General features: G+C 45.2%; 1 protein-coding gene across 3 annotated transcripts in view; it reads right to left on the bottom strand.

Annotated features, from left to right (window-relative positions):
• Positions 1–444: 444 nt before the first annotated feature.
• VWC2L (von Willebrand factor C domain containing 2 like) overlaps positions 445–16438 on the bottom strand; it is a 109950-nt gene continuing 93956 nt past the window's right edge. For 2 of the 3 annotated variants that reach the window (XM_083573106.1, XM_083573107.1), the window contains exon 4: positions 445–7438. In XM_083573106.1, coding sequence (XP_083429232.1) covers positions 7290–7438 — 149 coding nt within the window. In that variant the 3' untranslated portion in view covers positions 445–7289. The remainder of the gene's footprint in view (positions 7439–16438) is intronic. The other variant, XM_083573110.1, reaches the window with a different exon arrangement.

The raw sequence follows: 16438 nt of genomic DNA, 5'->3' as shown, positions 1-16438 counted from the left end.
TACAGTTCTCATCAGCCCCACCCAGCACAGCGGCTGATGGCAGTTCTGGTCCAAAATACCTGGAGACCATGAGACTGGTGAAGGCTGATCTAGAAGCTTTGCCCTGCCTTCCTCCAGAGCACCCACCATCACTCCCATATCATGGTATTCATTTGCACACTGACACACATGCTTTGTAACCTTTGAAATGGTTTCACTTGATGGAAAAAGTATGTGCAGAGGGATCAAGGTCAGGATCTGCCAATCATATGAGTTTCAGACAGGGAATAACTCCCCTGCCCTGGGAGGGCAGACTTGCGAGCATGGTTTGAAGGCACAGGGTAGAGCATCATTGCTAGAGCTAAGCAGGTCTGGGTCTGGTTAGTGCCTGGATGGAAGAATGCCTGAGACCACCTTGATTTCCAGTACAGAAAGGCAGGATGTAAATGAAATTAATAACCTAACTTGTTGGAATGGTTAAGAAGCATGGCCGGCCCCTGCAATTTGCAACACCATTTCTGGTGGGTTGAAGTTCACACTGCGCCAGGAAGCCAGTCTAGATGATTTCTAGATGTTTGCCGCTGTATGAATTTGTGGGAATAATGCACGGTCCTTCAAACTGGGTGGTGTAAGTGTAGCTAGGTTGTCGTTTGAGGTATGACAAATGAAGTGCTTCCACAGCTTTACTCAATCTGGCAGTCCTCCCCATGTGCAGAAGCCAGAAACCATATGGGACACGACCTGTGTGCCCTTAACTGCACAGTGCAAGAGCCCTGACTGCTACTGAAGCTATCCAGCCACCCATGTATTTTGATGGCCATGAGGAGGGGAAACTAATGATCTCCATCTCTGCCTCTCTTCACCATGCTTCAGAGAGGGTGTGCAGGATATAAAGACATTGTCTCTTCAGGGAAGTGTACAAGGTGCAGACCTTAAGGGGGCTCCTGTGGTTGCAGAAACACACCCATTCAGAAAAAGAACCTATTCCAATCTTTCTGAGGCTGAATCATGGCAGCTGCATGTTTATAGGTTTTCCTCCCACATACGAAAACCTGCTTGCATGCCTAAAGTGTGATGGCTGGGACAGAACCCATCTCCCTGGCATGCTAGCTTTCTGCTGGTGCAGGGAAGCATCTATACTGGACCTCTAAAGTGGTGTACCTTGTGCTTTTTCTTAAATGTGTAGAGCAGCCCTCGGAGAGGTACAAAACAGGGGAAATGGTGGTATACAAGAACATTCAGGTCCATTTTCAATTATGAGGAGGGTGCTCTTTTCCTTGGAGAAAAAAACGGTAGTGTTTTGCAGTGACCCCTGAAGTGGTCAAATTCCAGGAAAAGGCTCTTTGCTGCTACTCACAGTGGTCCTGCGTAGCAGTTGGCACTCTCCAGCTCCAAGAGTAGCTGCTTTCTAAAACTTGCTTTGTGGTGTGTTCAAGCTTCTGTGCCTCAGTAAATTATTTGGACAGCTCTTAGTGTGCCTGTGCTTTGATGGATCCCAGCCAATTGCATTTTTTCTTTCAGTTCTCTCTCCCCCCCCCCCCCACACGCCCCACAACCCCAATAGGACATGGTAGTTCCTTAATAATAGATGGGCCGCTATACTTCATGGCTCCACTTAAGGTTTTCATAGTGTTTCAAACGCCTAGGTATGTCATTTATTTTTTATTCCAGGGAATGAGAATGCTCAGGCCTGCACTGGTCTTAGCTCACTTGTGTGTAGAAGGGGGGTTGGGGTTGGGAGAATGAACAAACCACAGAAGGCATTTCTCAGTGAATGGCAAGTGTGGAAATGTTTCTTTCTGCTCTTTGTGGACATGAATAAATCACAAAGAGGGGTGAGGGAGGAGGGAAGCAGCTCATGAATGATTTACAAATGCGCATTTGTGAATTAATGGCCACAACAGCAAAGTGCCAACTTTGCTGCAAATTGGTGTATTAGAGAAGGGCTGCCTGATATGATGCAGGATGATGAGGGCCAACGCTGGCTCTGGCTGAGGAAATAAACTTGCCAAGCATCCAGGGAAGCTGTCCTCAAGGTACCTTGAAGTCTGCCTCTTTGCCTGCCTAGCAGTGCCCTTCCCACACCAGAACCCCTTGCTCTCTGCCATGGGAAAAGGTTCTGCAGGACAAAACCTGCCCACATGGTCCAGTTCCCCTAAATGTAATGGAACGAAGCACCAGGTAAGTGCTACTGAAATATATGAAAAGTTGAGATGGGTGAATTCATCAGTTTGGGTTTCTCTCTCATTTCTTCTCATTTTGGTTTGCCCTGTTTCTGGGCATATATGCTTTTTTGAAGTCCACATGGAACTGTGTAGGCACATGTCCAAAAACATGTACATGCACATCTCCCATCGTATGCATATTTGTAACTAGCTTTGCCATTTAATGCATCTTGCAAGTAATTTCCCCCTAACAGAATGCATTTTTGCAGGTTATTTTCAATAAAATAGACATTTTTTTGGTTATACATTCTTTGGCTGCAGAAACTGTATTGCAGATTTCAGAGAAGTCCAAATTTCAAAGGGCAGCTGCATTTTGGTTTAAACCCCACTGCTGTCCCACTGCCTCCCTTACTCAGGTTGTGAAGCAGCAATGGCAACAGTGGGTTCTGGCAAGATCTCATGTGCTCCATGAGTTCTTGCGAGATTTCAGTGATATTTCATGAGCTCGTGCCAGAAACTGGCACCACTTCTCTGCTAGCAATGGCAGCAGTGGGGAGCAGGGCATCTGCTGGGGTGCTGCCTCTGGGGCTTCTGCCACCCAAGGCAGCTGCGTCACCCTGCCTCATAAGTGAGCCTGCCCTGGCAGGATGAAGTGACCTGTCTCAGGCACACCTCTAAAGAGCGGCGGAAATACCGGTATATGAAGTCAGGAATTGGTGTCCAATATGATTCTTTAAAGTGTTGACTTTAAACTGCTTTAGGCAGCCAAATATCTTGGGTGGGCACTGGGCGATCCTATCCCATGCTGCCAGCTGTCTTATGTTGACTTTTGTGCTGGTTTTGGCAGAACTTCTGTCCTGGTTCATTTCATTGCAGTCAGTTTTGCTAGCAACCCTACCTTTGTTTGCTGGGATTCTTTTCTCTCTCTCTCCATATTTTGCCTTCTCCTGTGGGATATATCATAGCTTGCTTTAATCACCAGCACTGCTCAGTGAGACACGCATTTAGGGCTACCAAATACATTTATGATTTCAAATGTATTTCTCCTATGAGCAGAATAGGCAGGGCAGAATTTGGTGGGAGGAGAGTGTTACCAAATCAGCTGGGTCACGGGTGGACCCTGGGAAGAGCTAGCTTTTGAGATCCAAATACTGGTTACCTGCCAGAACCTTGTTCTGTTGTTCAGACTTGGCAACTTCACCCTCTGCTAGGTGTGCTATGAGTATATGAAATTGCCTTATGCCAAATGGGACTGTCGACCCTTCTAGCCCATAATTGTCTACTCCGGGGAGGCCAACATGGTTCCCCTTAGATGCCCCTGAGTTACGGCTGATAGGATTTGTAGTCCAACTTTAGCAAGCCCCATGTTGGCTATCCTTGGTCTACCCTTTTATTTTGTGGTTTTATATTTTGATTTTATTCTGTGAACCGCCTTGAGACCTCCAGGTATAGGGCGGTATAATGATGATGATGATGATGATGATGATGATGATGATAATAATAAGGTTGAAGACTTTTTCAACTCTACGTCTCAAAAGACGTTTGAATGAAGTATCAGCTCATGCATGCAAAGCATCTGCACTATTCTAAGCCTCCCATTCCCTGACCTCCTGCACTGCAGGGTCTGGTGTGCTAGAAGAGGGCGGGCTCCACTTTAAGGTTAAAGGTTTGGTTTAGTGATCTTTTTACTGCACCCATGATTATGTGGCTGTAGTTAACAGCACATAGGTTCAAAAAGCCTTCTTCTATGACTTGATAAACCTGGGGGGGGGGGGCAGCTGAAATCAATGAAAAAATTACTGAGAAGAGGATGCCCTTAGAAAGGAGGAGGGAGAGCTCTGAAGATGAAACGGCATTCTTGCTTGCAGAGTGATGCATGACGCACACTCCAAAATGGGGGGAAATTGCTTGCTTATGTGTGAGCAGCTGCCTACATACTCCTGACCTGCATGCCAAATCTTACAAACTAATTTCTGTCAACCAACCAACCAGTATAGTTAGAAACAGGCCCATGCAGAGCTTGTCTGGGTGGGAGTTTTGTCTTGGCATGACAGCGTAAGTCCAAGCGAGGCACCTGGCCGGCTGAGCACTCTGAGTCCAGGGGCATGGACCTGGTTAGAAACAGAAGGATGTGACTTGTGGGGAGGGGAGAAATGCCCGTGGGACTGGACTCACTCAAAACTTAATAACAACACTAACATTGGAATGGGGTAGCCCCAATTGAAAGAAAAGACCAGGTGGCTAGGAACTGAAATCAAGGTGCTTATTGCATGTTGTGTGCATATGTGTGAGAGACAGATGAGGGAGAGAAATCATGAATGGTCTGGCAGTCATGGTGAGGAATGGTTGGATCTGTCAATTTTGGTTTCTCTCATTTTTTCCATTCTCCACACTTCCACATTAATTTCTGAATCTTTTTAAAGTCTTCATGAAAATTCACCAGCATTTTAATGCAAATTTCTCATAATACACACATTTATATGTAATTTTGCCCAATATACACATTGTTGCAAAATAATGTGATTCATTTATGTATGCTATTTTCACTAATATATGTGTTTTCAGATGCATTACATAGCTGGAGAACTGCACTGCAAAATTTGGAGATATGTGGATTTCAGAGGGTAACCATCCTTTGAATAGTTTCAGAAACTGCCAATTATGTAGGTTCCTCTCTAAATTCAAACGGAATTGGCTTTCTCCACCATCCCTTACCATGGCTTAATGGGGTTGGAGGCAAGATAATGGCAGCTATGGCCTACTGGAGAAATGTGGTTTGTTGAAGCAAGGTGTAGAGGTTGTATTTTAAGCTGGATCTAGTTCCCAACAAAGCAATCCTACCCACAATCAATTGATTTTGAGGAAAACCCAACTAATATCCCCTCCATCTCTACAAACATTTGCTGCAGGCATACTACAAGTCCTCCACAAACTTGGGCCCTAAATACTTGCCTTCTGTTGCAAAATCGTCCTTCCCACTTAGCAAGATGATCCTACTCTGAGACAAGAAGAAGACCAAGGGCATTCCCAGGAACACAAATCTCTCTCTGTGGAGCATGAGGCATACCTCACCAAGCTCTTAAGAAAAACTGTGGGATATGTTAATTGTGGACCTGGTTCCAACCTGTTCCATGCTGCTGCAAGCTAGCTGTTGCCACCAGGCTTTCCAGAGTGGCTTTGGCAATTACAGGCTTTGGACACTAACATGTTTACTTCATCAAATATTTTACTGCCGTACAAGAAAATGCCAGCAAGCAGAGCTGTTTCCTATTCAGATCTGCTCTTGAGGAAGAGCAGTGTGCCAAAACCTGGTCTTACTGAATTAGTTCAAAATACTGCCATTACCTTCAGTGAATGCTGGAAATGGCACACAGAGGACCAGTCTTTAGAGGCAAAACCTAGATGATAGTGAAACAAGGTAAATACAGATATAACTCAGGAAAACTGCCGAGAAAATGGAATTTTAGCTTTGGAGGAAATCAACATTGTATTACATGGGATTGTTTACTTTGGTTTCAGACATCACAGATGGTCAAACCAGTCCCTTATGTGAGCCTGTTGAAGTCCCATGCCTTAGGAATTTGGGATGACGTGTATTTTCCATAGTTTCCCCCTTAAAGGACTGATGAAGAATGTAACGGTTAGTCATGGATGGAAACCCTTTCATTGATGTTTTCCTGTTCCAACATCATTTCAGCTTCAGGTGGATAGCTGTGTTGATCTGTCATAGTCATAATAAATACGAAAGATGAAAAAATCTTTTTTAATAATTCCAGTGGCACCTTTAATATCAACTAAATATAAGCTCTGAGACCTTTAGGTATAATATCCAAATTTTTGCATTTAGTTAGAAATAAAATATCAGTCTGTACCTGTGCGAGTTTTTTTTTATAAGGTTGATGGACTTCCATTTCATGCAGCTCATTGTGGTGCCTTCCATAACTACAGATTCAGGTGGATAGTCATGTTGATCTGTCATGCCCTTCCCTGTGGAACCAAGTGCCATAACAGTAATCAACAGTTATAAGGTTGAAGCGACCTCTGCTTCAGAGTATCTGACAAAGTGTGTATTACACACAAAAGCTCATACCTTGAAAGCTTATATTTAGTTGATCTTAAAGGTGCCACTGAAATTATTAAAAAAGATTTTTTCATCTTTCATCTTGTTATTTATTACAACATCATTTCATTTATTATCCCATAAAATCTGTTGATTGCAACTTTCAATATCATGTTACTTGGTATGTGTGGGAGGGCAAAGAAGGTGCCATTATTTCTGGAGTCTACTTGTAGCGTCTGACTACATGCCTCAGGTGGGCTTCCTCTTCCCTTCTCTGACAGTCAAATAGAGGCAGGGAGCAAGCTGGCAATGTAGAAATCTAATGTTCCTTCTCCCCTTTCCTCCCTTACAGAGCCTACAACAAAATAAGTGGAGTGGGAAGAAAAAGGAATGCAACATAAGGGGAGGCATTAAGGTATATGGAGGGATGTCAGTTAGTGCTGGCTTTCTTGAGTCACATAAACTATTTCAAGGACATTGAGGTTATCTACCTATATACTGGTTGCCTGACACTTTAGCCTGTATCCTTTGTCATTATGGTGTATGCATTTCTTCAATTCAATTGTCCCCACGTGGTGGAGAAAGCATAACATATACAGAAGGCTCCTAGGGTGCCTGGTTGCTGTATATCTGTGCATCCATTATATTCTTGAAGGTCCTCCTTCTTCCTGCATCCTCTCTCCCACTGGTTTTAAAAAGTGCATTTCATTCCTGAACCATCCTCATTTAACTTGCATGTTCCAACTACCCTGGCTCCGAGGGGGGAAAAGAAGATGTTGAAGCTTACAAAACCATGAATGATATTGATGTCACAGATGTGAAGAGCTAAAATGAGCTCTAACTCAGTTGGCAGGTTGGAGGAAGAACCTCTGTAGGATGTCCTTTTGCTAGCCATCAATCTGTGCTGCTTGCCGTGGTAGGTTAAATATCTATACAGGGAGAAAACTTGCCCATTAGTAAAATATTCACTTTTGTTAAACCCTTAAAGGTTTTGCTGGTGACCCTATTGCAGCTGGCAGATTTAACATGTGCAGTGTAGAAGCCGTTACATTGGACACACACTCCTTGTTGCTTGGGATTTTGCCCTATGCAGTCAGCTTGCCTTGGCATTCGCGTTTGGAACACTGAGCAGGCTTCCACCAGTCCCCGTTGTGGCAGTGACAGATGTTGCACTCATCCACTTTCACTTCGATGCCAGCCGGAATGATGGTGGTTCCTGCAAAGCAGTTTGGACCTGGAAATGTACACACATAAATACATTAAACAGTGAAGCAGATTGGGGAATATGGATGTCTTTATGATGGGTACAATTCAGCCAAAAGTGGTTCACTTTTAAGCCCCACTGATGACAGAGCGCAATAGTTAAGCCCATGCTTAATTCTCTTCCATTGAAACCAGTGAAAGTTACAAGTGGTTTACTTGGGCGGTATTGAGCCCACTGTGATTACCACTGAATTGGACCCCCTGCCCCTTTGTTTGTTCCTTGCTGTCAGGGTAGCAATAGGGCAAAATGCCCCCACCCATTTACATTCAGAGTGGCAGCACAACCTTACTAAAATGACAGTGCTAGGACAACAGTCCTCCACCACACCTCAGAGCAGTAATTAACACACGGGGCACATGACATACACCTCTGTGCCAGCCGAGGCAGCTGCCTCACTCTGCCTAATGAACAGTCCTAGGCAGAATAACTGATCAGTAAACGCTTGGCAGTCTTGAGCTCCACTGTTCTCACAGCAGAGTGTTGTTTAGGGGCAAAGCTTAAATGCGAACCAGTCTTTGGGTTGGGCAATGTGGTCACAATCTATTAAGATGAAGGTCAAAATCAGGGCCTTTTTTCAGGGGATACTCAAGGACACGCAGTACTGGCACCTCTTTTTGTTGTTGTTAAAAAGTGTGGCACATACTGTAACAACTTCATGGTGAGTACTGGCATCTATTTTTCTAGAAAAAAAGCATTGGTCATAATTACAGTGCAAACATCTCTTTCTAAACCTAATACTCTGTCTACTTTACTCATGATCCAACACCCATGGAAGCAGGGAACAGTGGAAAGGTTCCATGTACCAATATAAACACTGTGTTGACAAACAGTAGAAAATCAGAAAAAAAGACTGCTGAGCTGGCATCTAAGTAGACCCCAGACCATATGGTTCCGATCAGGGTCCAAATGCATGAATGTGAAAAGAGGATGCTTCATCCCAGCCACATTTCCATAGCTGCTAATGGAGCATGTACTCCAGGGGTCAGCAACCTTTTTCAGCCGTGGGCCGGTCCACTGTCCCTCAGACCATGAGGTGGGCTGGACTATATTTTGAACAGAAAAAAATGAACAAATTCCTATGCCCCACAAATAACCCAGAGATGCATTTTAAATAAAAGCACACTTTCTACTCATGTAAAAAACACCAGGCAGGCCCCACCAATAACCCGGAGATGCATTTTAAATAAAAGGACACATTCTACTCATGTAAAAACACGCTGATTCCCGGACCATCCATGGGCTGGATTTAGAAGGCGATTGGGCCGGATCCAACCCCCGGGCCTTAGTTTGCCTACCCATGATGTACGCCTTCCTTGATTGCATACAGAGTATGGCAAAAGAGTGGCGCAGCAGAAAACAAAATGACGAGGAGCAGGTCTAGAACTATGGGTTCCTGGTTTCTTCTTATGGACAAGGCTATCATGAAATGCTGGCAAGCAGGAAGTGGGACATTACAGAGGCCACAACATTTCCCATCACTTTGTCATTGAAAAAGGATGGTGTCTGATGTCACGCTAAGGTGATTTTTCCACTAGCACAAGCATTTATGCTGGCCAAATAGAACAATCTCTGGACCTGGAGATAATCCTCTGAGTCCCTTCTTTGTGTGCCTCCTCCATGAGGGGTCTTGAGGGTGGCAACACATAAACAGACCTTTTCTGCAGTGGCTCCCCATCTGTGAAATGCTCTCCCTTGGGAGCTTTGGCTGATACCTTCATTAGACACCTTTAGGCGCCTGGTGAAAATGTTCCTCTTCAATCAGCCCTTTGGCTGATTAACATCAAATGCTCTTTTAAGTGTGATGTGGGAGGGGAGAGTATTGGTTTGCTGTTTTCCTCCACTATGTATTTTGTGGTTTTTATTTTGTAATTTTAGTTTGTGAACCACCCTGAGAGCTATGGATGAAGAACAATATACAAATTCGAGGAGGAGGAGGAGGAGGAGGAGGAAGAGGAAGAAGAAGAAGAAGAAGAAGAAGAAGAAGAAGAAGAGGAAGAAGAGGAAGAAGAAGAAGAAGAAGAAGAAGAAGAAGAAGAAGAAGAAGAAGAAGAAGAAGAAGAAATCTCTCCCCCCCCCCCATACACTGTTATGGGAGGGTGCAGAAGTCACAAGCAAGGAGTGGGGGCAGGGAAGGCTATTGCACTAGCAAGACTCATTGTACTGGTGTCTGCTGGCACAACAAATTAGTTGAGTATGACCCAATGTGTGTTGGAGGGGTGCAGTTTCTGAACTTTTCTTTCAAATGTCTATGGCCAGCATCTTTACTGTGATCCTGGACCAGTTATTAATGGCATGGCTGGTGAGAGTGGAACTGAAGAAGCTGCAGGATGATCATGAATGTGAAATCAGTCCACAGCATTCATGGGACATCTTTTTAAAATATAAAAAACAGATTTCTAGGTCCTATCGTTGTAGAGAAAACAAACCAAGCAGAGGAAAATCATATGGAAAAGCACAAAAACCAATGCTTAGGTTAGGGCTTCTTTTAGCACCACCCCCCTTTCTCATTTTCTCTGTGTACAAGTTGCAGACTGTCAAACTCTCTGTTTGCGCCCTCTACTGCCTTCCTATCTATTCTTCCAGGCCTCAGCAGTCTATATATTCTGCAGATTTTAATTTTCACTCAAGTTGGCAGGAGAGAGGAAAAGAGAGCAGGAAGTACATCCCACTTTTGTCATTCATTCTAGTTGCAGAATCTCAGCTTTTAGTTGCAGAATTATGATTCACAGTATAGGAGAAGTCTAGCTTCCCTTTTGTGTAGTCTTCCTCCAAATTCTCTCTGTATATTATGTGAATAAAGTTTCTTTTCTCCAAATGGTTTTAGGAGGAGAAATCTAATAATGAACATGACACATACTGGCAATTTACAGTGATTGCACTCCTATAGAAGTGCTTGCCTACTGCAGTGAGAGAGGTGGGGTCAAACTCTCTGGGGATGGAAAAGGGCACAACTCTCCCAAAATCTCTTTAGAGCTGCAAGCGGGGTGGGGGGGGGGAGATATAGTCCCTGAAAGTGCCTCCTTCCTTCCTTGGGTCCTGCGCTTGTTATTTGAGAACAATGAATTATGTATGGCAGAAATGATTTATTCATACTTCAAACAAGATTTATTATGGATTTTTATTTTATAAAAGAGATTTCTCTAATCTGCTTATTATCTTTCCCCTCCCCCGACTCCATTTATTTATGAGAAAATATCAAAAACCAAACCACTTCTAAGTCAGCAGGAATTTGTCTCTCATGCTCATAAAAGTCTTACTAAAAACAATGGCCCAGATGTTTATATACATGCATGCTATGTTAATCTCAGGCTCACGTATACATAATTGCACTGTGCCTCCGTTAATACCACAACAAATACAAGGGGAATCAAAAGTAGGAGTTTGGGCAATGCTATTTTATTTATGTCTAGGGGCACAGACCAAAACCTGGCGGATCATTTAACTGCTGTTCTCCAGCGATTCAAATCTGCACCCTACTGACTCCCCCTTTCCCTGGCCTAATCTAAGTGCCAGCCAGATCGTGGGTGATAGTCATCTCTCACTGGAGATGGGTAAGCAGCTGGAGGGTGGCAACTGTGGCCCTGGCTGGTGCCCACCAATCATAGTGAGCAGGAGGGACCAAGGGTGTGACTCATGGGGAGGCAGGTGGAAGACTAACTTGCAGGTCCAGACCCTGCAAGTGCCATTTCAGTCGCTCCAGGAGTATCCATACTGGACGATTGTGCTGTTGTTTTGGCATATCTAATATGGCACAAAGGCAAAGAAACGAATAAAAAATGAATAATTTTGGGAGTACAAACTCATTGTTAGAAGCCATATTCTATCTTCTGCAGTGTGATTACACAGAGATTCATAGGTTCACCCCATAGCCATATGTTTGAAAAACCCCTTCCCGTTTGAGACTACTTTCTGAGAAGATGGGCCCTGTCCCTGAAGCAGTTGCGGAAGTCCAATTCCTTTCTCATTTACATTTTGGAAATGTATTTACACTCGGGAGAGTTGTTTACATTTCTCTTCTTGCTTTTCTCGACCAAAGGCAAAGGAAATGATGATGGATTTCACACTTAGCCCCCTCTATTTTCTGCTCAGAATGCTCACCTGTAAATGGAAACTATTACAGGCAAATAGTTCCCATCTGCTCTGCCTAAATTGTAGATGAGCCTAAATTAGAGGTGCCAGTCTGTTTAATGGGGAAGCAGATCCAAAGCTGTGTTTAGCTTGGTCATACTCACTGGCCTCTGTGTGCCTCTCCCATGTACTTTTGTGAATGGGGTGGGCTGACTTTGGTCTGCTTTCCACGCCAGAGGCATTTACATTTTATAGCATTGGAAACCCATTTCTTTCATCTCATTAACTTTATGATCACCATGGGCTTTATTAGTGCACTTCTACAAGAGCCCAGGTTTTTTAAAAAAGAAAAAGAAACCCCTACCGCAGGCCCCAAGTCTGAAGTTGCCAGTTTTAACTACCTCAATGCAATTTAGATTGCTGCCAGCCAAGATAATGGATGGCTGCTAGATATTGTTCACATTAAAACGATGCCTTCTGCTTTGCTTATAAGCAGCACAATAAATTTTGTTCCCATTTGTATTGGCTTTTACAGCCCACCCACAATAAAACTGTGTGAGTAAGACATCCCCGGGTAACTGTCAAACCATCTTTCTGGGCTGCTTTGCACATATCCATCAGTTCCTGTCCAAGTGGCAGAAACCATATTGCTCAGCACTCTGTCTTCTGCCTATTGTTACAAATTTTGCATGCCTCCCCCTCTCTCTGCCAAGTGGTGGCAAGAGCCCATGGGGTTTCAAGCACTCACCCACGGTCTGTATTTCTTTGGAGAACTGAGACACAGCACAGACTGTTGTAGCTTTAAGAAACATGGTTTATTCACCTATTTCCACCTTCAGCCTCCATGGAGTGAGTCAAGATCTTACAACATGGTCATTTCACGAGGGGCTTGTCCCTCACAGAAGGGCAGCCCTGGGGTCCAAGACCTCTCTCCAAGCCAGCCTTCAGCCAGCCTCCCAAGATGGGTCCCAGTCTTTCCTCTCCCCTCTTCTTCCCAGCACACCTTGCTAAAAAAAAATCTTTTCTTGTCGCCTCAAACACACACCCCATCACCTTGGCAACATCCGTCTCCCCAGGCCAAATAATTCCTCTCAGATGGCCCATCAACACCTTTTGTCATGTTAATGGATTTGCTCTTCACTAGGCCAGCCAGGGTGGTTTGCATAAGCCAGCCCAGGGATTCCTTGTCTGGCACAGCTCTGCAGCTTATACTGTCATCCATACCCCAATTCATCAAAATCCTACCATTTATTAATTTTTTGTGTTTAGGGGGTCCCCCAAAATCTATAACAATATTTTTGTGTGTGGTTGCTTTTCAAGGCATCAGTCACTGGCCCAGATTTTCACACCATACATGAGTTGATCACAGAGTATTGTTGTCGCCCTGTGTGTAGGCCCTGTTGTGCAGAATTTTTCTTTTTGCCTGAAACTTTTGGCCAGGAGTAATCCCAACTGTTTCACCACATTTCTCATTTTGCCCATGAAATGTCCTCATTTCAAGAAATTAAGGCAAAGGATGCATTTTCAAGGCAGTTTAATGCAAACAAACAAACAAACAAACAGAACAAAAACACACCCTGAAACCATATACACAATCTCATTGCTGTACAGTGGAACCTTGGGTTACGTACTGTCCTCCTTATGAACGCTTCGGGTAACAAGCTTCGTTAACCCAGAAGTAGATGCCCCTAGTTGCGAACTTTGCCCCAGGATGTGAGCACAAGTTGCAGTGCTGCAGTGGCAGCGCAGCAGCAGCAGCAGGAAGCCCCATAAGCAAAAGCGCACCTCAGGTTCAGAAGGGTTTCGGGTTAAGAACGGACCTCCAGAACAAATTAAGTTCTTAACCGGAGGTACGAGTGTATGTCAAAACAAGGCTCAAGCTCAAGATACATCAAGAAAAAGCTGGGATTAAGCATCTGATAATATACCAAGAGGGACTGGTTGAATCTTTAGTGGAGTCCCAGGGAAGCATTACTTATGTGTAGGCTGCACTTTCAGCCCTGCCCCTGATGTCAGAACTTCTATTTTTATCAACCACACACTGTGTGTGGGTGTCTGTATTGAAAGGTCAACATACAAGTTCCTCCTCATATGTTGGGCCTACGCAATTGGTACACCCACACAAGTAAATATCCCAATTGCATAAGACAGGATGTGTGGTGGCCTTTTTGAAGAGAGACGAGTGTGCTCAGTGTGTGGTTGTTAAAAGAAGACTTGGTGTCAAGGGTATGAATAATGTATTCCTAGGACTAAAGTTAATGGAACTGAGCCAAAAGTAGCCCTCCTTGACCCTGACACTGGGGTCACCAAGGGCAGAGTGCCAGTCCAGCTCTCACTCCAATGATACCCCTGAGTGCATGCTGGACAGGGGGGTGGCTTGAGTGCTTGGTGCGTACATGGATATGTGAAAGTGTGGAGTAACTGTGATTACCTTTTCTCTGCAGCCACTAACAGCCTGCAGCCTCCAGCGGGATTGCAATGAGGCAATGCAGCTCTCAGGCTGAAAACAATTCCCTTCCCCCTTGCACCCGCAGACTAGGCTAAAAATGACCTACACTGTGGTATCTCAGGTTACAGATGCTTCAGGTTACAGACTCTGCTAACCCAGAAATAGTACCTCGGGTTAAGAACTTTACCTCAGGATGAGAACAGAAATCGGGCGGCAGCGGCGGAGGCCCCATTAGCTAAAGTGGTCCCTCAGGTTAAGAACAGTTTCAGGTTAAGAATGGACCTCTGGAACGAATTAAGTTCTTAACCCGAGGTAGCACTGTAATTCTGTGCTTAGCCCAGAATACTGGGCTAATTTTTGGTGAGGTGATAAACCACCACAGACTGTACACAATTCTCTGCCCCTAGAACACTAGTATGCCAAGGGGAAAACTCAGCTAGAAACCTTTCCTGTGACATACTACCGTTTTCTATATGATTTGTGTTTTGTAAGGTGGAGCCTTCAGTCCTGCGAGTTCCCATCTGCCGTCTGAACTGGTTCAGCTCAGGCACAGATTTTCTACCTCAATGAGAAATGGGCCCTTGCTGCAGTGCTGTGATGCCATTCTGATTAGGCAGACACATCTCCCGCTTTTAAATGCCTTGGGCCAAATAATCTAGGAAAGGCAATAACTGTTTGTAGTTGCTCTGTGAGCAGCCAAGCCAATTACCTGTGCCACTTTAATGAGAGGCATCCTGATTGCTTGCCAGATTGCCAACAAAAGGAGGCTGTAGTAAGGTTCCAGCTGTCATGTGGGGGGGTCTCGGGCAACAGCTACTCAGCCAGCTCACTCGTCCCTGGGATACTGAGAAAAATCCTTTTCATTAAATCTAAGAACAAAAAGATTCCTCTGGAGATCACATGAAGACGGAAAATAGGGGACAGAAGAGGAGGAGACTGTATTTTCTGTGGTTGCCCTCAGGCAGGCTGTTAATTATTTTATTGGAAAATTCAATATTGCTCAGACTCCCACACACAGTTGAAGAGTTCTCTTGGCACTTAAAACTGTGATTTGCTGCATTGGCCTCCATTTAACTATGCCAAAAGGAATAAAGGGAGGAAGCTGGGATCTTTTTTCTCTTCCCCACCCCCTCCATTCTGTGACAAGAGGCTGAGGGAAACCTCTGCCTGGCATATACTGGCGCTGCATGCCTTTGCACCCGTTGCCTGCCTCTCTGTAGCAAAGCCTCACTACCTAAGGAGGCCTTTGGCCATGTCTCTGGCATCGAATGTTGTGGGGGCCAGATGAGACAGTATTCCAGGCCCACCAAGCTTCAGTCGTGATCTGGATGGAGACGGACATTTGACACAGCAGAATCAGGGAGGGTGGTACATAGCAATCAATTGGCATACTGCCTGAGGCATATATTTTAAGGACTGGAGCCCAGTGATTAAACAGAATGCAAAAAAGGGGCAAAGGGCTAGGCCAGGGGCCTCCAACCTTGCCAGAAAAATGGAGACATGTCCCAATGTTTTCTTTTATTCTACCATCTACCGTATTTTTCGCCCTATAGGATGCACTTTTTCCCCTCCAAAAATGAAGGGGAAATGTGTGTGCGTCCTATGGGGCGAATGCAGGCTTTCCTTGAAGCCTGGAGAGCGAGAGGGGTCGGTGCGCACTGACCCCTCTTGCTCTTCAGGCTTCGCGGACCTCTCCGCAAGCAGCGGGAGCGCTCCTGCTGCTTGCGGAGAGTTGCCTGCAAGCCGAAGCCTGCGCGCGCTGAGCTCAGCGCGTCCAGGCTTCGCGGACCTCTCAGCCAGCAGCGGGAGCCAGTGCTTGGCTCCCACGGCTTGCAGAGAGCTGCCTGTTTGGGGGCTGGGGTTGGGGGAAGCTCGGGCCTGGGGGGGAAAATAATTTTTTTCCCTTTATTTCCCCCCCCCCAAAAAAAACTAGGTGCGCCTTATGGGACGTTGCGTCCTATAGGGCGAAAAATACGGTACTCTCTCCCCCAACCCCTTGTTACTGTAGTTGTGTTTTCTCCTGCCTGGCACTGCAGTGGTGTAGAACGGGTTGCCAGCACCCAGAGTCAAACGGGTGGGGGGGGGATGGGAGGGAGTTGGCATACACATGCTCATTCAATGGCCTAACAGCACCCACAACGTGCAGGAGATCACAGCTGCATAGATAAGAAAATTGGAGTTGTTTCATTGTCTGGAGAGGTCATTTCCTGGTTCACACAGAGAACCTATTTTCAAAGGAGCCCAGCGACAGAAGCATGCAGCTGCACTGAGGCAGCTCTGGGTATTTTGCACCAGGGGCAACCACCCCTGTGCGCCCCCTACTACGTCACTATGGCATTGTCCACCCTACAGTGGCCATGTGTCCTGGTTCACAGAAGGCAGGCCTGTCTGGTCCACGTCTGGCTTAAAGATGAGGTATTCTAAAAAAGGGAGCTTCGGGGCTTTGAGCTTGC

Source organism: Podarcis filfolensis (assembly GCF_964270895.1).
Source record: "Podarcis filfolensis genome assembly, chromosome: 1".
In the NCBI taxonomy this organism is placed as follows: Eukaryota; Metazoa; Chordata; class Lepidosauria; order Squamata; family Lacertidae; genus Podarcis; species Podarcis filfolensis.
This window is presented reverse-complemented; position numbering and strand designations above follow the sequence as displayed.